The following is a 21735-nucleotide window of genomic DNA, read 5'->3' as shown; positions in this document are numbered from 1 at the left end:
ATTTTTCATGGCTCTGATCTACATATAATGTTTCTTTATTTAAACTCCTATAGGAGCTTAAGCAGCAGTGAGAAAAAAAAAATAGCTGTGTCACTAAAGCTGTGAAGCCTTGGGAAGACTCTCTGGGTCTCAGTTTCTAGATCTCTAAAATCAGCAGTTTGGGCCAGATGACTTGTAAAGTATCTCCAAGTTCTAACACACTATGATTCTACGAGTCCATGTTTTGTGGGCATGAAGAAACCATGCATCTTAAGTTCTGCAGTTATTCAAGCAGGTCCAAGTGAGGTCTTGACGAGAGGACCAGAAATGGTTGTCCCGGTAAACTTGAGTGTACACCCATTCGTAGGTTTGGTATTGAAGGGGGGCTATAAATCAGTGAGGAAAAAGACAGCGAGCTGGAGCGAAGAACGGAACCGGTAGGAGAACTCTGGAATGACCCGCACCTGGTTGGAACTTGTCGAAACCCTCCATCAGGCCAAACCAGACATTTGTGCCAAGTTTTTGACGACTGATTGAAGTGAGACTTAAAACCACCCGAAGAAGATTCAGACCAAGATTCTCCTCTCTCCCCCTGAATGCCAACACTGAATGCCAACACTGGCACAATCCTGCCCTTCCAAATTAATACACTGGAGCCCCTTTCCTTGGCTGGTGTTTGTGTCAAAACCAATACTTGTCACATCTGGCTCTTACACCATGAATTCCTGTTTGGGGGGTCCCGATTTGGCCTTTAGTGTAATGAAGGCGGGAAAAATGGAACACAAAGAACTGTGCTTGTATGAGGAAGGGATTAAGTGGTAAATTCCCACATGAGATGCAAGCCGTTTATAGCTAAAATTACCCCTGGGAAACCTCTGAAATTACCCATAAAGCACACTATACGTGATTTTATATATACAATCCTACACAATAATATGGATGTGTGAACATTTTATAGATGTAATAATATATAATGTGATAAATAACATTTGTGAAAATAAAATTATATATACTTTTCTCCTTTCTGCCATATACATACAGTTAAAACGCACAGAAGTTAAACGTATGCGTAACGAACTCTGTTGAACTCGGAGAAACACTGGCCAAGGACTTAGGTCTTTGGCTGGCACCTGTGTCACCTGAGGCAAATCATTTAACCTAGCTGAACTTTAGTTGGCTCATCAATGAAACGAGAAAGACATATCAAGAATTCATTTTTCTTTGACTCAAAGTCAAAGGGGGTATGAGCTTTATAGAACTAAAGTTCTTCAGAATCATCCCTTACCAGGCGTGGGCATTTCTTTTTTCGGTCTAGAATCCATTCACTTGACTAGGTTTACCCAGACTGTGGCTGTGACATAGACTTGATTCTAAAACTCACAAACAGAAAAAGGACCCTTTGTGGGTGAAGCAGATTCCTCAGAAGAGACCCTCTCTTTCCTTCCAGCAACATCCTCTCCTCTGAAATGCAAGGGCCTTGTGAGTGGTAAGCGCATGAAACAATAGTTATTCGCAATATCCCTTCCCGAAAATGTTCAAACCGAAAATTGGAAAAGCTTTACTGAATGACAGCTCGTATATGATCCGGCCAACAAAAATCTCTTCGTGCCTCGGCCTTCAAACCTCCTAAATCCAAAATGAGTCCAGCAAGAAATGTCCTGTGCTTGTCTGCAGCTCTCAGTTATCCAGTTCCCAAAAGCACGCTTTGGGGGAGAGTTAATAGCTGTGGAAGGTATATCTAAATGCCTCTCTTCTAACACACTAATGCTATAGATTCACTATTCTTTTGCATTTTCCCCTTAGTGACGTATCTTCCTTCCAGCTTGTGAACATCTTTTAAAGGCTGCGCTCAGCCCAAACCCTCCGGCAGCACCTAAATCACTTAAGATGCCTACTCCCTGTGTACCCATTAGCCACACTGGATGAGAAACCGGAGAAGTTCGACTCCTTCTTGAGACCCGCCCCCATCATTCCGAAGCCATCTTTCCCTTCGGAAAAAGAGCTTGGGCCTTAAAGGCAGACCTGAGATCACATCCTGCTCTATCACCCAGCGACTAGCCAAGTGACAAGCCATGTCACTCTTGCGAGCCTGCACAATGAAGCTGACTACTCCCACTACAACTCTGTCCCCCGCCTCCGGTTCTCCGGATACCCCTAACCTTGTTCTGGTTTTCCTTTTTTTCCATAGAACTTTTCACTTAACATCTTATATAATTTACTTGCTTTACCTACTTAACTCCTCTCCCTAGAATGTAAGCTTCACAAGGTAATACATCTTTGGTCACTGACATTCCCAAAAGCCTACGACAGTGCCTGATACATAGCGGGTGTTCAGTAAATTCTTGTTGAATGAATGAATGAAGACTCACTCAGGAAATAAACAACTGCAACTATTTTTTAAACCTCTCTGGTCTTCTTGTTGCAAGTCTGTCTTAAAGGAAGAGTGCCACATTTGTCTATAGAAGGACTTAGCTATGAGTACGTGTCTCTCCCACATCTCAGTGAACATAAAACCCAAACCATAGCACTCTGCCAAGAATTATGCACTTCTGTGAGTATGGCACAAATAAAGAGCCTATGACCTTTATCATAACACAGCTCATAGATATTAAGAAATAAAGTGTGAAATCTGGTTTTATCTGGAAATTTCAACTCTAGCTAACTGAAGTATGCACACCCACTTTGTACCAGCAACTGAAGGAAGAAAATTAAGGGTACAACCGAAATTGTTAAAATATCGGGAATGAGATTCTGGTCCATTTTCCCCTGTGTCAACTCCAGTCATGTACATGGAGTCTGTAAGATGCCTCATTCATAGAGATGGGGTGGTGGGAGGTTCAATTACAGAATAATGACCCCCCACACACACTTCTTAAAGCTCCATCCCTCTATAATTCTAACTCATCTAGGCTTCCAGAAGCCACACTTTTCCTTTTGTGCAACTCCAATCTCTTTGGCATCATCCTTTTTATTTACCACAATCCTAGAAGTGCTTGTAATAATCTTTGGTCTCTGGAATTTGGATTTCAGAATCTAAGGAGGCATCCTTTCCTACCTGCCATAGGTTGCCTCTTGTACTTAACTTGATTTTTTTTTAATACTTTGGATGCACAAGCCATTAACGAATTCTATTTCTCTCGTACTACCCCTTCTTCCACCCCCTCTCTATCCTCCCACCTCTCTCTTCTCCTCATTATTAGAGGATATTTTGCATCAGAAATCACATTTTAGTCTACATTTTAGGAATCAAAGTGTAAGAGTACAGAGTCAAGAAATAGGGGCTTCTTGGGGGTAAGCAAGTAGAAGAGAAGAAGGCTGATGGGTCCATGATACTAGGACAGAATCAGGGAAAGGGGTAGATGACAAGAGCCCTCTTAGGGCCTCAAAGATTGTCGTACCCTGCCTCTGCAAAAGAGACCAAGTTTCATGGGATCAGATTGTGGATCTGTTCGTGAGCCCTGGGACATTGTTAAAAACAATAGCACAATCAGCTCAGAGCCTGGAGCCTGCTTCGGATTCTGCATCTCCCTCCCTCTCTGCTCCTCCCCTGCTCACACTCTGTCTCTCTCTGTCTCTCAAAAATAAGTTAACATTTAAAAAAAATTAATTTTTTAAAAATGTTTATTTATTTTTAACAAACGTGGGGCTTGAACCCACGAACCGCGAGGTCATGACCTGAACTGAAGTCGGACGCTCAACTGACTGAGCCACCCAGGCGCCCCTAAACAACTCAATTTTTTAAATGAGCAAAGGATCTGAATAGATCTTTCTCTAAAGAAGACATAAAGGTAGCCAATTAGCACATGAAAAGATGCTCAACATCATTAATCATTAGAAAACTGCCGAAAAACCACAACAAATCAAAGCCACAATGAGATTCCACCTCATACCCACTAGGATGGCCACAATCAAAAAGGACAGACAATTTGTTAAGTGAGGATATGAAGAAACTGGAACCTTCATACATTGGTGATGGAGATGTAAAATGGTGTAGCCACTTGGGAAAAGTTTGAAGTTTCTTAAAATGTTCGACTTAGAATTATCTTATGACCATACAATTCCACTCCTAGGTACATACCAAAGAGAAAGGAAAACGTATGTCCACACAAAAGCATGTCTGTAATGTTTATAGCAGCATTATTCATAATAGCCAATAAGTGGAAACAACTCAAATGTCTACCCACTGAGGAATGAATAAACAAAATGTTTATTATAGAGTATTATTTAGCAATAGAATATTATTTAGGATATTACTTAGCAATAAAAAGCAACAAAGTACCGATACATCTTACAACATGGATGAACTTCAAAACACTGGGCTGAGTAAAAAAAAAAAAAAAAAAAAAAAAAAAGCCAGACACAAAAGATCACCTGTTGTATCGATCTATTTCTAGAACATGTCCAGAACAGATAAATCTATAAAGACCAAAAGTAGATTAGTATGGGATTTCTTTTTCAGGGGATGAAAATGTTCTAAAATTAAATTGTGGTGACAGGTACACAACACTGTGACTGCATCAAAACCATTGAATTAATATACTTTAAATGAGTGAATTACATCTCAAGGAAACTATTAAAAGTATAGTGGCGAAATCCCAGAGAAGAGTATGACCTGCTTATGAAGGTCAGCCACTTTCCTGTGTACATATTATAAGAGATATCATCTATGCCGCATCTTCGTTGCTACTTTGGTGAATACTCTGATTACCTACCTGTTCCCATTCATGCTTTGTTAACTGTTCAGAATGGGATGCACTCGTTTTGACTTCCTGAGGTACAATAGTGGCGTTGAATTTCTTTTTCTTCACGCTGGTGTCAGGGTCTCCATCTAAGGGGGTTGGTGGCATCAGCACAGATTTCATCTGCAAAGCAAATTCCCTCTTTAGTCGAACCCCAGGTTTCGTGTGCTGCACGCAGAAACTTCAATGCGAGCCGCCACTCTGTCTATATCGTGCCTCGACCCAATGAGAGACACATGGTCACCTTTTCCATCTCACCTACCACTTTCATCTCGTGGAGCCACTGATCTCTGTAAAGTGGGCCTGTTACATTCGGTTGGTACATGTTTTAACTAGAGACATGGCCCTTCAGGCCCTGGTTTCCCATTCGAGTTTCTAAAGGCCCCCAGAAGCACAGATGTCAGTGCTAGACGTGTCCTGAGGTCTGATCACAGGAAATGCAAGTTGCAAAGGGAAAACTCGTCTCCCTCTGAGCCTTCACCTACACATGGGGCTAAGAGAGAATCAATAGGCTTTAAATTCAGAAATGCTTCTCGAGAGGGTGGCTGCCTTTCACGTTGTTGTTTTTTTCCAGGAGATATGGGAGAAAATACATCTGTGTTCACAAAAGTTCTCCAAAGGGACGGAGAAAGCCGTTCAACTTCAATGCCATGTAATTCACAGTCTGACCCTGCCAGCAACTGGTTATGTTCTCTAATCTTAGCAACAAAGGTGATGCATCCTTCGGAAAATAAAATGTCTTTCTGATAGTAAAATGACTATTACAATCCCTTCTGTGTTCCCTTACTTAAGCTAAGACTATAATTTTGTACTTGTTTCTTCATAACACCATACCTTTATATAAAACAATTGGAAACAACACTTCTGTTAATGGTAGGCACTTTGTCTCTTCTATAAACTAGGGTGTATACGAAATCTTACCTTTAGTTTTTAAAAATAAAATTGAATCTTATTCTAAGATCTTGTCATATTGAGATGGCTGGAAATTCAATCTCAGCGATTATCAGTGAGTTCACAGCCTACCCTCCCATCTCTCCCCAGAAAATATCCCCAGGTCCTGAGCAGGGCAGAATATTCTGGGAGGCCGCTCTCGACTTGGGTCCATACAACTTCTGATAAGCTCACTGGGCAAGGCCACATGGTCTCTTGTACATGTGGCTTTGATGTTTTCAAGGCTACTTGGGATCAAGATACTTTGCCCCAGCTCCCCCCTAAGGTAGCACACCATCATTTTCTCCTGGGAACCCTACTAGCCATCCCTTCCTACACCCCCTGCCAGGGAGTTTAAAGAATACGAAACCAGAGTTTTATAAAATCTTCCTTCTCTGTCCCTCTGATTGACACCCCCCAAGCCACCCACCTTACAAAATGCCTTTAATGAACCCAGAAGGAGGTTGTCATCAGGTTCCCCCATCCTCCCCCACTCTGCTAAAATTATACCACCGCAACAGGTATAAACAAGGAAACAGTGTCATCCCTACACTTAAAGGGTACTAAGGGATGGGAAAGTGGAGGCTGTAAACTAGACTTGAAAATCTACTTTTATAGTTCATCTAGTAGAGTTCCAAAGGCTTGCACCTACTACTTTCATCACGGTTCAGTTATATTTAATACAAGTATGTGCTTCCAGTTCAACCTCACTCTGGCAGGGGTAGAAGATACATGAAGTACACAAGTCAAATGTCTATGTTTAAAACCAGGCTTATGAGTAGACGGAACGATGATTCTCAAAAGAGGTGAAGTTTGAGGTTTCCTGAGAAAACTCCTGGCCCCAAAACTTCTCCCCAGCGTATGTTTTGGTGACTAAAATTCCAACCTCAGGGGCGCCTGGGTGGCTCAGTCAGTTAAACATCCAAGTTTTGATTTCAGTTCAAGTCATGATCTCGTGGCTGTGGGATCGAGGCCTGCATTGGGCTCTGCGCTAAGAGCCTGCTTGGGATTCTCTTTCTCCCTCTTTCTTTCTCTGCATCGCCCCCCAACACCGCAATAGCATGTGCACATGCTCGCTCTCTCTCTCTCTCTCTCTCTCTCTCTCTCAAGTGAATAAACTAAAAAAAAGAAAAGGAAAAAGAAAATTCAAACCTCAGTTCCAAGTATCAGGAAAGAGAGGAGAGCGTTGAAGGAGAGAGCTTTGTGTTCAGAGCTTACTTTATGCTGTTTTCTTCATCTAGGTAATTATATTTAATCCTCCTAACAATTCAATATAGTAGGTATTTTTAGCTTCCACACACGGGCGCGGAAACCGAGGCTTAGAAAACTTTGGTGCCTTGCCCGGTCACCCAGCCAGGAAGTGATGGGAAGCAGGAAATAGAGCTGGCTATGTCTGTGTGATGTCAGAGCCTCACGGAGTTTACTAGGTCAAGGTGGCTCACACCTTAGGGTCTCCACAGACATAGGAATAGGCATTTCCGGGCCATGCTCTTAATATCTCAAAAAACTCTAGAGAGGGCTGACGGTTCAGACTAACTTCAGGAAAGGCAAGTTTTCAATCTGATCGATTGGTGGTGGCTGCTTAGCGCTGTCGTCCCAGGGCGGGTGACGGTAGAGTGTTGCCTTCCTGCCATGTGCTTGCCAATATTTGACTGACAGAAACATCATGTACCCTTGCTCTTGGCTAAAATCACATCCAGTCGTTATGTTAACACTGACTGTCTCGTGTGGATCAAAATATTTTATTGGGTCGATTATGTGCTGATATCATGAGAAAGATGCCTTAAACGTAGGGTGAAAAACTTATCGCAATTGAAGTACTTCTGAGAGTAAAGGGAGGCACTATTAATAATCACACGAGGACAATAGGGTCAAGGCTGGGTCAGATTCGGGAGGAGGTATGTAAAATCACAACAGAATCAGGAAAGAGGTTATAAAGAAGTTTCTATACGGTTTCGTATGAGGTCTGCCCTGCTTCCGTCTAAATCTCTTAGGAGATATCTAACAAACAGTGATTGAGTATGTACTACAGCTTAGGGGCTGGAGCTATGTCAGTGAATTAGAGAAGCAGGGGAGGACAGTAAACAAACAGTACCCCAGCTCTTTATTCAATTCTGGTAACTGTTATGAAGGATATGTACAAGGGGCCTGAGAGCATAGACAAGGGGACCCGACCTAGTCTGGACGTCATGGAAGGCTTTCCAGAGGAGGGGTGCGTTTAAGCTGAAATTGAAAGGATGAGAATTAGCAATAATATTATCTTTCATATGTATGTAAAGGTGTGAGGGCTCCAGGAACCCGAGGTGAATTTCTGTCTGTATCAAATGAAACTCCAGCTTGGGGCGCCTGGGTGGCGCAGTCGGTTAAGCGTCCGACTTCAGCCAGGTCACGATCTCGCGGTCCGTGAGTTCGAGCCCCGCGTCAGGCTCTGGGCTGATGGCTCAGAGCCTGGAGCCTGCTTCCGATTCTGTGTCTCCCTCTCTCTCTGCCCCTCCCATTCATGCTCTGTCTCTCTCTGTCCCCAAAATAAATAAACATTAAAAAAAAATTAAAAAAAAAAAAATGAAACTCCAGCTCTAGACTCCACTTGCCTAGATGGGTGAGAAGTTGACTATCAGTCTTGAGGGGTAAGGGTTCAGGTTTCTCACTAAGACCATAGGATCATCTGGTTCCAGAGCTGCTTCCGGTCCTCATGCTCACGTGGCACCTCCCGTGCCCCTGGTCTGGGGGCTTCGGCCAGGCTCCGGTACAGGAGGAAGATAATTCCAGGCACTCTGCGAGGCCCAGCCAACGGGGCCCTTCACTCAGTGTGGGAGCTTGACAGGCCACACATAGCCTCCTGAAGGCTCTAGACATGTTCTTGCTCTGCTTCTGCTGTACTTAATATGACTACTCAGGTTTAAAATATTCCCCTCGCCAAATACCCTGAGCCATTTGAAAGTACAAGAGAAATCATATCAATTCAGAAATAAATTGCTGCACGATTCCATTTATATGAGGCACCCAGAATAGTCAAAATCAGAGACAGAAAGTAGAACGGTGGTCACCAGGGGCTGGGGAGAGGGGAGAATGGGGAGCTGTTGTTTAATGGGTATAGAGTTTCGGTTTGGGAAGTTGAAAAGTTCTGGAGATAGATGGTGGGGGTGTCTGCACGACAATGTGAATGTACATTATTAATGTGACTGAATTGTACACTGAAAAATGGTTACGTATACTTTACCACAACATTAATTAGAAATCTTAATTTCTAAAAATCAGGATTTGTCACTTTTAGAAACTATACGAAATGTCAACATTTCTTCATTTTCCACTTTCATCGTGAAGTTAAAATACATATTTTTTCCATATTTAGAAGTTACCCGTTTGGTTATTTCTCTTGCAATCACAGATTTTCTCAAAATTTGTACTGATCTCTGCAGAGTTACAACTACCAAAACACAAACGAATACAAAATAATAAGTGGAAAGAGGTATAAAACTCTGAGACAAGATTTATGTAAACACTGCTTCTTACTTTGTGTCTTTCTACACGGTGGAGTAAATTCAAGTCTGTGGACTCTGATATCCCACCATGTATGACCAGGATTTCATTGTCAATGATGGTACCAATTGGGAGCCAGGTATAGACGTCCTCTAAGATTTGTAAGATTTGTTTCCCATGTATCTGTAAGTAAGAGCTTGAGTAAGTTTTGTTTTTCTGATAAGTTCAAGTTTATCACAAAATCAACAGTTATCACACCATGCAAAGGGAGTCAACATGGAATTACTAACCCATCAGCATGCATTAATCCTGATACTTTTAGGTATTTGATGGCTTGCTGACTCTGGAGAAGAGACCACCCCTCCCAGGGCTAGCTAATTCCCAGAAATCGGAGATGAACTGTCTTTCATATGCAGGTAGAGTGCCTTTCAACCAAACCAACCAATCCAGACCCCATGCCCCCCAACCACCTCCGTTAGAGGGCTTTGGCACTCTAGGCCACTATTCCCGTGCCTTAATCACCCCACAGCCAGGCACCAGACAACTAAACACGGCCCCTATGCCCCAGAGCCTGCTGAAACTGTTCAAAGCAGCCAATCCTAAACCCTGATCCCTTCCCACAGAAACCAAAATGAAGGCTCTTGCCCACATTTCCCCCTCATTCCTTCTGCCTCTGGGCCAACCCTGGTGCTTCCCCACACGGCCCCCCTGGCGCTGGGCCTGTGTTCTAGGGAACTGTGAGTAAAAATCTTCCTTTACGACAGTCATTTCTGTATCTGCGTGTCTTCCCATATGGAGGAAAACAAATCCTGGATACCTTTAATACAACAGAATATGTTCGTATCTATGCTAAAACTTACACAAAAGTCACAATGAAAAAGCTCGGTTTAGTCCAGGAAGCACTGTATTGGCATGGAGCCTGACTAGTTTACTCACCGCTCTTCCTAAAGGCTCTTTTTTTTTTTTTTTTAGTTCTATGTATAAAAAGCAGAGAGGATGCAAAAAAAAAAAAAAAAAAAAAAAGCATAGGAGCCTTACCTTATATTTACACAAAATTTCTTTTGTGAAGCCATACCTGAAAAAAACAATGGTATTTAAACGAATTAAATGTTGACAACTCCTAACTTACGGGAGTCACGCCAAAAAGGGAGCCACTGACATCTCACCATCAGAGGTATCAAGAACTCCAGAAACTAGAGTGTAGTTGAAACTATTACTTACCCAAGTCTTTGCTAGGCACGATGGGAAAGAACAAAGGCAGCCGTCCCTACTCCAAAGGAGCTTATAGTATAGTTGGAGAAAGAAGATAAATTCTCATGAAACAATTACAAGGCAACTTAAGAGATATGTTGTAGGTATAGGATGTGTAGACGCAAGTTCTCAGAGACGTGTGCTGTGGCAGCTGGGGAAACTGTGTGGGAGAATGCTTTTCATTGAGATAGAATTTCTCAGACAGCCTAAATCTTATAGTAAATGAATGAAGGCACAGGAAGGGGGGATGGGGGAAGGGACTGAACAGAGACAAAGAAAAGCCTAGAAGACAGTAAGTTGGCTCTTTGTACTCTCTCTGATAGAGTTCAGGTAATGGTATTCAAGATTTTCAAGAAACTGTCAGGAATTTTCACGCCTGAACAGCAGTCACTATGGGAGCTTTAATGATGGAAATCTTTTTTTGATTGCTTTCGTTGCCTCAGGATTATAACATATATTCTTAAGGCCCAACACAGGGAAGTCAGCACACAGCATACTCATTCCAGGTTTCCGTGCAAATCCTGTCACGTCAGGCTTCTACAGTGTCATGCTACGTTTTCCGAGAGGAAGTCAGTCCTCACCAAAGATGGCTGTGTTGTGAAATGCAACGGATACCTTGCAGTCTTCATTTTTCTTGCCCTCTCTGGGATACCAAATACGGTTGACTACACCATCCTTCTGGGAAGCTTTTCTTCTCTTGGATTCTGTGCCAATAAACCCTCTTGGTTTTCCTCGTGCCTTTCTGGGTATTCTAAATCCTTGGCAAGTTTTTCTCTGCCTAGCCTCGAATGCTGGAGTCCCCTCCGATTCTGTCCTAGGCCCTCTTCTCCCCTCACTTTCTCTTGTGGCAATTTCATCCTTGCCTAGAGCTTCGGGTACTATCTATGAGCCACTATGGCAGGACAATGCTGTAGGCCACACTTCATTTCTGAGCCCTGGACACATACACCCAACTGCCTACTCAAAAGCACTTCTAATAACCTTAACCCGGACTGAATTGACCATTCTCTCTCATGCCAACCTTTTCCTCTCATCATGTTCCCAACATCTGTGAACAATGCCACTGTACTTCCCAATTCAAGCCTGGAACCTGGAGGTTACCCTTTATTCTCTCCTCTTTCAAGTCCTCCATATGACGTTACCAAACTTTAAATCATCCTTGCCTAGGGGCGCCTGGGTGGCGCAGTGGGTTAAGCGTCCGACTTCAGCCAGGTCACGATCTCGCGGTCCGTGAGTTCGAGCCCCGCGTCGGGCTCTGGGCTGATGGCTCGGAGCCTGGAGCCTGCTTCCGATTCTGTGTCTCCCTCTCTCTCTGCCCCTCCCCCGTTCATGCTCTGTCTCTCTCTGTCCCAAAAATAAATAAACGTTGAAAAAAAATAAATAAATAAATCATCCTTGCCTAAACTCCTCTTGAATCTGTCTACTTCTTTGCATCTCTATCCCTACAGCCCTAGCCTATGTGAGAGAATCCATCATCTATCTCTTCAACTACTTCCTAAGTGGCCTCCCACGTGCAAATATTTCTTCCTGCTGCATTTTAAAACACAAATTTTATGATACTCTTCTATGATTTTTTTTGCCGTCCTTAGAAAAAAGTCCAAATTCCTTTGCACGATCCAACCATCTCTTATGTCTCCAGTCCTATTAGGGACCGTCCTGTCTCTCAGTCGGTGCTCCTGCCCTCTGAAGTGCTTTCATATCGAAAAAGTCTGGTCTCAAGCTCTGCACAAATTGTCCCCTCGCTGTGGAATACCATTTCTCGTCTACCACCGTGGCCCTTTCTGAATGGCTTAATTTATCCTTCAGGTCTCAAGCTAATGCCATACTTCTATGAGAGAACCCTCTGTCACCCCTCAGACAAGTTAGGTCCCCCACTTTACAAACTCATCACATTGGAAAAACCCGTTTAACGTAAGCCTTCCCCACTAGGTGGAAACTCTGTGAGGGCAGAGGCCCTGTCTCTTTCATCAACCATTATAGACACTAGATAAATATGATTGGCTAACTGAATAAATGAAGGGCTACGTGGCATGCCCAAATAGAAGTCTTGAGCTACGTTATATATAATGGGCCTCTGAGGACAGTCTTGGATTATTTTTCATCATAGTCTCGGCATCTGCTTCCATAAACTGAGCGTCAGAATTGAAACTCTATACTCAAGCCAGGTGCCGAAACTGCCCCAGAGACAAAACTAATCAGTTGCTGAACTTTCATCAAGGCATCCAAAAGCCTAGGATCAAAAGCATAAGGCGTATCACATGTCATGCCTTCTACTGCCCTAGATAGAGCCAACTGGTAAAGGAGGGGTGAAGGAGGAAGAAAGAAGGGAAAGGGGAATGTTTATCACCTACTGTGCCTTTCAGCACAATTTGGGAAACCATTTAACCAATCTTTATCCCTCAAACCTCCAGTGATTCAGAGAGCTGAAATGCTACGTTACAGCTGTTCTCAAATATGTTTGTGAACAACTATGCCAGAAGCAATCACCGTGTCATAAAAAATATACACATCAGTGAAAAACACAGTACTGGTTTCTGAGACAACATCTGAGGCAAGCCAAAAGAGCAGCAACAGAATGATCTCATCTAAGCCTGCTCATGGAAACTACCACACCGCCAAAGCTGGCCTAGTACATCCACCCAGGAAACCATTTGGCCTGTGATGGTAGTCACAGGAGGAAGAGAAAGAACATTAACAGAAGGGAGAAGCGGGGACAGAACTGGAAGCAAAGATGGGAAGAGGACTTCAGAGTAATTTATAGTCACTCAGTAGAAGACTGAGGTGGTAAACAGAGGTAAGAATTGAGGTCTCCCTTGAGACTCCCCTCATCCCTACTTCTCTACACTCACCTCTAACTCTCTGCAAGGAACTAAACATGGCACGATTTTTCAGAATGGGAAACAACAGAGGAAATCTAAAGGCCTAAGTTACCTCAGATTCATCATAAAATCTTCATGGTTCCCTCTGTTCAAGTGCAGGTCATTGGGGTAGACAAGAAAACTCACAAACAGGATCATTAGGATCTCTATGGAATTTCTTCCTCGATCTACAAAATCCCCATTAAAAATATATGAGTTGCTCCCTGAGGGGAGACCATTCTGTGGAAGGAGGAGAGGGGGAAAAACAAGCAGTTAAAAGAATGTACTTTTAAAGTAAGGCTTTGTACCTAACGTCCCTGTGAATATGGAGAAAAGAGGCTGAGTTAGTTCCTCCACTGGGGAAAATCTGCTACCTTGAGCTAGTTTCACTCTTCCAGGGCAGGCATCTCCTACAAGGGACCTTGGAAGTGACGCATTAGCTTGAGACAGGAAGATTCCAGGCGTGGGGCTGGGGGATGGTGATTGCTCTTTCTACGCACTACCTACTATGAGTTTTCTCTGACAGGAGCTGATTTTTGTCCTATCAAAAATGGCTACTCCCATCTCTTCCTTCTCCCTTGAAAAGAGAGAAACTTCCACCCAAGGAAGAGCACCGAACCAAGAGCCCAAAGTCTTTCACTGTAAGAGGCCCTATGTTTCACTTCTTATGGCCGTGAATCCCTCAATTTGCAAAAAGGGGATGACACTATACCCACCCCCCTCCCCAGATCGAATGAGACAATGGATATGAAAATACTTGGTATGGATATGAAATGGATATGAAAATACTCTTGCTCATGACCAAGGCTGATAGATCACCAGAACACTCTGATATCATCGCGCCAGGTGTCGAGAGCTGGCAGATATTGTGACCGCTCACCGACCAGGCTTTAACTATTTCGATTATCACTCCTGGACATGAGAGAATACTTTTAAACACAGTGTTGGTACAAAAAAGAACTGGGATCAGGACAAAGGTCTGGTCTTTATACTAGTCCAAATGTTTAAAAAATACATGACAAAGAGAAAAATGTAAGTACTTATCTACCCAAATGTACGTCCCCCTTCAGAAAAGTCACCTTCAGGAAATAATGCATATATTCTAGTTACATTAATCTTTTTCCAACTATTTCCAGAGTCCTCTTTTTTAGATTTCAAACTACAAAAGAAATCGTATTACTTTATAGTCACCGCCCGAGGATTTATATACATTTCAAGTTGTTCATATCAGTATAATAGAAGTAGTTGAAAAAAATATAATACAGGTTACAATATATGACTTACAATATAGGATTCCAAAAACCATCATGCAATGTCACATGTTCCGAAGAGAAATGGAAACAAACAAACAAGCAAGCAAGCAATAGTATAGTACCCTGGGCCAGAAATAAGAAGACTTATTTGCTAGTCCAACTTCATTATTTAATCTTTGAGCTACAGTTTCCTCATCTGTAAAATGGGGACGATAACTTCCATGCCTAACCATACAGGGCTACTTTGGAACTCAAATGAGGCTGGGTGTGTACAACTGCAGGAAAACCACAGAGTACCGTACAAATGAAAAGATTCATTTTATTCCGACCTCCGCGTTATTTCTAATTTTAAGGTCCCGTTATTTTACATTTTCTAATATACTAATTCACATAACTTTATCACGTTAGGCTTAAACGGTATGAGCCAGTTGCAAAAATATAGGTTCCTGCTTTTCAAAACTCAAAGAAAAATGGAAGGATTCTGCGGCTCTGATACTCTTCCTTCCCCAGCCTTCACCTGGTGGGGATGAGTAAGCCAGAGGAATCTGAGGGCTGTTAGAGGCTACAGGCTCTCTTGGGATTCCAGGCCTGGAGGGGGCTAGAGGAGCAGCAGAGAGCCCTGGCATGGAGGAACTGGGCCTGAGGGGACCTGTGCACCCCTTGATTAAGGGAGGCGCTGACTCAGAGCATGGGGGAGGGGGAGCTGGATCTTACTAGAAGAAAGTATAGGGAAGTTCTTCCCTATTTCTGAAGCTAAAAGAAAACTAACACTTGCATTTAGGGATACCTAGGAACATAAAGACTTCCTCTCACACTCTTGATGCAGGAGTAGCAATTATTGTGCCTACAACAACAGAGAGGCCTTCTATTCTAAGCAGAGAATAGAAAATGCAAATAACCTAGGGGCGCCTGGGTGGCTCAGTCTGTTGAGCCTCCGGCTTCCGCTCAGGTCATGATCTCACGGTTTGTGAGTTCGAGCCCCGCGTCGGGCTCTGTGCTGACAGCTCAGAGCCTGGAGCCTGTTTCGGATTCTGTGTCTCCCTCTTTCTCTGCTCCTCGCCCGCTCGTGCTCTGTCTCTCTCTCTCTCTCAAAAATAAATAAACATTAAAAAAATTTTTTTTTTTAAATGAAAATAACCTGGTACTTAAGGGGATCTAGTAACCGGAGAAAAGCAGACCAATCAGATCTGCTAAAGTTCTATCCCCTAATAAGCTAGGATTGTTGAAGGAGACAGGGGACAATTTTATTTTTAAAAAAATAATAAGAAGACCACAAAATAAAGAACAAAAAGGTAATAATTCTTAGCATTTAAAATGTGCTATTCAGATTTAAAATATCAATATATTAGAGCTAATTAAAAGAAATAATGATTGGAAAATACATTATTGACCTGAAAGAACAGATGAAAAATCTCTTAGATTAAAAAGCAAAATGATGGAAACTGTAAGGAATGAGTAAGAAATTAGAGTTCAGAGCCAAGAGAACTAATATGCCAGTAATAATTCCAGAATCAAGAAAGAGGAACAGATGGAGAAGAGGCAAAAATTACACAAATAAGAGAGGGAGACTTCTATGGTTAAAAAGAGACTTCATCCTGAAGTTTGAAAGAGCTCACGAATCCTATGCACAATTGATGAGGGAAAAATATCCCTATTACCTGGTAAAAATCTTAGAAGCTGCTAGACAAAAAGAGCAAGTTACAAAGGGAAAAGAATCATCCTGGCATTAGACTTCTCACATGCAGCAGTGGGAGGTAGAAGATGATGGAACAAATCTACAAACTAAAGAGAGAAAAGGACTATGAAGCAAGAATTCTATATTGGCCAAGACATCATTAACTTCCTAGGGTGATAGAAAATATTTGCAGATGTGTAAAGGGTCAAATATCAGCAGCAACATCATCGGGGTGGAAGAAAGACATATGTGAGTATGTAGTGACCTAATACCACAAAAACAATGAACATGTATTGATTGTGTGTTATGTGCCATACACAATTTTAGATGCTAGAAACACAGAGGTAAATAATACAGAGTCCCTGCATTCCATGAGCTTGCATTCAGAGAATATAGCACCCACATGCCCCACAGAGGAAAACACTCAAGAAAATATCCTAACCAAATAACAGCACAGTACAAAAAAAAAAAAAAAAGTTCTCAAGCCAGGGAAAGACCCAAGAAGAAAGAATATAGATGTGAACAACAAACCTTTCAATATAAATCAACAGTGATAATGTGGAACTTGCATTTAAGTACTAAGCAAGGATTCTGGAAATAAAAGAGACATACTATGAAGAAAAGCCTAATAATGGTCAAGAACTAAAAATATGGCATGAGCAGTAACCAGAATTTGCAGGGGAGCTCCACAAATCTCATCCCAATGGGGGACATACATGGAAAGTGTGACAATAAACACATTTATCTTGCTGGAGGAGAGGGAGTATAATGGTGAAAGAAGAAAGTTATAGCTATTTGAGAAATACATACACATACATTATTTATCAGAAATGTCAAGAATGGGAAAATAACTACTAATGAATGAAAAGCACAGTAAAAATGTCAAAGAAAACAATAATAAAGAAAACTTTACCAGAACAGCAAAAAGAAAAGGGAGAGGATGAAGCAAAGTGAAGTAAATAGTAAACAAAGAAGAAAATTTTTCAAAAACACCTGCTGTTATACTAAATGTGAATGGGTTAAATTCTTCCATTAAAATATCAAGATTACCAGACTATATTAAAATACAAAACTCTGATATATACAGTTTGAGAGAAAAACACATCAAAAATAGATAAAGGAAGGTTGAAAACAAGGTAAATACAACAAACAGAAAACAAAAATGTAAATATTGATACTAGACAAAGTGAAATTTAAGATTAACAGTGCTAATAAACACGGTCACAAAGCAACAATATATAATAGAAGGCACTTATAAAGAAGGTACAATTCATGAACTTGTATTCAATAAACAAAAGAACACATTTTTCCTTCATATATTTAACTATTATAGATGCAAGAAGAAACTGTTTAAAAATGCAAACACAGTAAATTATTCAGATTGAATTATTGGTTTAAAATAACATCTACAAATTCTTGACACACCCTTTAAAAGATGAAGCCTAACTTCCCTCTTCTTGAAGGTGGGTTGGATTTAGTGATTTGCTTCTATGAATTGAAAAAAAGAAAAAAAGCAGGACTGATGGTGAGCAGCTTTGGAGACTAGGCCATAAAAGACACTACAGCTTCCTTCCTGCTGTCTCTTTTGCATCACTCACTCTAGGAAAAGTCAGATGCTATGCCATGAGAACACTCAGATACCCTGTGGAAAGGCACATGTGGCTCTTTTGCCCATAGCCAGTGAGGAGCTCAAATGCTGTGCCTGCAGCCATGTGAGTTAGCAATCTTGGAAATGGGTCCTTGAGCCCCAGTCAACCTTTCAGATGACTTCAGGTCTAACCTATAGCTTGCCACCGCATGAGAGACCCTAAGCCAGAACCATTCAGCTAAGCTGCACTCAAATTTCTGACCCACAGAAACTGTGCAACACTAAATGTTTATAGTTCTAATGAACTAAGTATTGGGGTAGCTTGCTACACAGCAATATGTAACATACACATTTAGACAGATACATTAGAAACTGAATATGTGGGAAAATTGAATATTTAGGGGCACCTGGGTGGCTCAGTTGGTTAAGCATCAGACTTTGGCTCACGTCATGATCTCATGGTTTGTGAGTTCAAGCCCCACATGGGGCTCTCTGCTGTCAGCTCGGAGCCTGCTTTGGATCCTCTGTCCCCCTTCTCCTTGCCCCTCCCCCCACTCACAGGCGCACTTTCTCTCTCTCAATAAACATTTTTAAATATTGAATATTTGATCAATGAACTTAATTTAATAAATGGATATATGAAGAACTTTACATCCTACAAGTAGAGAGTATAATTAATTCTTCATATGTCTAAGGACACTTTATGACAATTAATCATGTGCATGATTTCAAAGAAATCCTGAATAAGTTCAAAATAATAAATATGTCATAGGATATATTCTCATGTCATAATCCAATAAGATTTGAAATATATAATAAAAATATGATTCAAAGAATTCTAGCTCCTTTAATTAAGACCCTTGGAAATTAAAAACTGTAGTGTTAATAAGCATTAGATTAAAGAGAAAATTCAAAGCAAACTTACAAGTTCAATCGAAGACTCAATTAAAACTAACATTAGAAAAGATGGGTAACCTTAAATGCCTTCATTATTAAAGAGGATGCACATGAAAGACTATTCATCTCAGGAAATTAGAAAAGGAACAATAAAATCAATCAAATAAAGGTAAAAGCTAAAATTAATGAAATAGAAAACAAACAAAAAAGAAAAAAATACATAAAGCCAAAGGACGATTCTTTGAAAGACCAATAATATTGATACTCATCATGAGCCTGACAGAGGATGAGTGAAAAAAGAGAGAATTACAAAATATGAAAGATGAAAGAGTAGAAAAAAGACATAAAGACAGAGAAGTAGATAAAAGAAGTACATATATGTAAACAATATGATGCCGACATCTATGATGTACTTTTACAGTCTAGAGAAATGGAAGATTTCTCTGAAAATAAGAAACTATCAGAAATGATTCAAAAGAAGTAAAAAACTTGAACAGTGCATCTCCTTGTGGCTTTATAGCAGAGCTGTATCTCCATTTTCTGTTCTTTTTTCTTTTTAGTTTTTATTTTTGAAGGACAGAGCAGGAGTGAGGGGGGGGAGAGAGAGAGGGAGACACAGAATCCGAAGCAGGCTCCAGGCTCTGAGCTGTCAGCATAGAGCCCGACGCGGGGATCGAACCCATGGACTGGGAGATCATGACCTGAGCCGAAGTGGGACACCCAACTGACTGAGCGCCCCAGGCGCCCCAGCTCTATCTCCATTTTCAAGAGCAAATGGTTTTAATGTTATTTAAACCAATGATTCATTCCCATCCTTGAGTGCACACTGAATTCACTTGAGGGATTTTTAAAAGTCCCCGGGGTGGGGGCGCCCAGCTGGCTCAGTCAGAGGAGTGTGGGACTCTTGATCTTGGGTTGTGGGTTGGAGCACCATGTTGGGTACAGAGATTAGAGATTACTTAAATAAATAAGACTTTTTAAAAAAGTTTTTTTTAAGTCCCCAAGTGTCTATCAGAGTCTGAGAGTAGGACTCACATTCAGTACCTTTTTTTCCAATTCCCTTCGGTGACTACAATGTCAAGTTTGAGAACCAGGGCCTTTAATTATTCCAAACCACAGAAAAAGATGAAAATCTTTTCAATTCACTTCATGAAACCAGCATAACCTTAATACCAAAATATGAGAAAAGCATTTAGTGGTCTAAAATTATATTTATTTATATTTTTAATTTTTTAGTTTTGTTTAGAGATACCACAAGCACATGTGCACATGCACATGCATGAGTGGGGGAGGGGCAGAGAGAGAGGGAGAGAGAGAATCTTAAGTTCCACGCTCAGTGCAGAGCCCGATGCAGGGCTCGATCCCACGACCCTGGGATCATGACCTGAGCTGAAATCGAGTCAGATGCTCAACCGACTGAGCCACCCAGGTGCCCCTAAAATCACATTGATTGTATCTGGATAATAAACATGTTTTCCACTAGGATGACAAACTTTCTTGCATTAGAAACTTCTCATCTCCAGTTAGGCCAAACTTTGTAGGTATTTCACCTCTACTATGAGCAAAGAATGATGAATTCCTTTAGCCAAACCTAATTTTAAGCCCCAAATAGTAATGGTCACCTAGGTCATCCACCTTATACAGCACCATTGACACCCAGTGAGTTTTAACCTTTTCAAAAAATTACACATGTTGTCAAAAGGCTAAGATTTGCGATAATGAAGTTCATTCAATAGAATATATCAGAGTCTCTGAAAGTGACTCTAAAAGGCGTCTTCAATGTATACTGAACTCCTGTACATGTTAAGTCTCTCAGAACAGACACTTCAAAAACGGCAAGGTTTATTTGAAGGTATAAGATCTGTCCTACTGGTTCAGTATTAGTCATATTACTTAATACATATGAGTTCAAGTACATTTTTGTGTATACTGAACTCCTGTACATGTTAAGTCTCTCAGAACAGACACTTCAAAAACGGCAAGGTTTATTTGAAGGTATAAGATCTGTCCTACTGGTTCAGTATTAGTCATATTACTTTATACATATGAGTTCAAGTACATTTTTGTCTTAGAACAGCAAGGAAATTAGAAAACCGATGCGAAGATGAGGAGCTAAGTGTCCCTGTACGTAAACTCTCTAGGACGTCTGGGCTTCCGACTACTGAGATTTGTCTGGTTTTCCTTCAAAGAAGCAAAAACTGCTGCTGTAACCCATCCTTCACTCAGTTCCAGTAAACCAAACTCTCTGGCTTATTCTGTAGCTAATATACAACAAATCGTCTATGGCATGGAAACGAAGTTGACAAATACAGCAAACCCAGGGCAACTACAAACCCTGAACAGCATTCAGATGACCCGGAGGGGAGACACTAGCAGACCACAGTTAATTAACTGGAATGGAGACAAAGACAAGATGTTTCCCTATATTCTCACCTATTTCCTCCTGAAGCATTTTACAATCAACATCTAGAAGTTATGCCTTTTTTTTTTTTTTTTTTGCTCAAACAATAACCTCTGGACCTCAACTCCGCATTATTTTAATTGTTATTTCTTTTGCCAACCCTGTTTTAGAGATCTGTTCTTCTGATTGCAGCACACTGCCTTCATCTCAAAAGAAAAGGAATTGACCACTGTGTAGTATGGAGCGTATCAGCGAGAGAGAAAAAAGAAAATATTTAATGACCTTCTCGAGTGGAAAATCATGGGCACGGGGAGTGGAGAATGGCAGGGAAGAGAGAACGAAAAGGAAAACAAGGTGGCATGGACAGCATCAGTGTGACATCCGCAGGGTTAAGAGTTAATTCGCTTCTCTCTGTCCATGAACATCTCTTTTTCAGCTTCAGGAGGTCTCCACTCACAGCAGCAATTTAGCAAACTAATTTGCCAATACTTGATCTAAAATTCCAAGCTTTCCATTCAGTGAGGAAAAGTCTCGTAATTTTAGCAAGGCTAATTAAGGCTCTGAATGAAGTATTTCAAATCGGTCACTCTAATTAAGCAAAAGTGGCTGATTAAAATTAACCTTTTCAGAAAATAAAATCTAAAAATAAACCTAAATAATGCCATGTAAATTGCTTCACTTGAT

General features: G+C 41.2%; 1 protein-coding gene across 1 annotated transcript in view; it reads right to left on the bottom strand.

The window, feature by feature from the left end:
* Window positions 1-21735, bottom strand: part of PPEF1 (protein phosphatase with EF-hand domain 1) — a 91097-nt gene that overhangs the window by 22846 nt on the left and 46516 nt on the right. Inside the window, exons 7-10 of the mRNA XM_030305468.1 lie at window positions 13311-13477; window positions 10167-10203; window positions 9162-9311; window positions 4692-4841 (exon numbers count right to left, since the gene is read on the bottom strand). Coding sequence (XP_030161328.1) covers window positions 4692-4841; window positions 9162-9311; window positions 10167-10203; window positions 13311-13477 — 504 coding nt within the window. The remainder of the gene's footprint in view (window positions 1-4691; window positions 4842-9161; window positions 9312-10166; window positions 10204-13310; window positions 13478-21735) is intronic.

This window comes from Lynx canadensis, chromosome X (genome assembly GCF_007474595.2).
Source record: "Lynx canadensis isolate LIC74 chromosome X, mLynCan4.pri.v2, whole genome shotgun sequence".
Taxonomy (NCBI): Eukaryota; Metazoa; Chordata; class Mammalia; order Carnivora; family Felidae; genus Lynx; species Lynx canadensis.
Note: the sequence above shows the minus strand (reverse complement) of the source record. Positions and strands in the feature narration are given on the sequence as shown.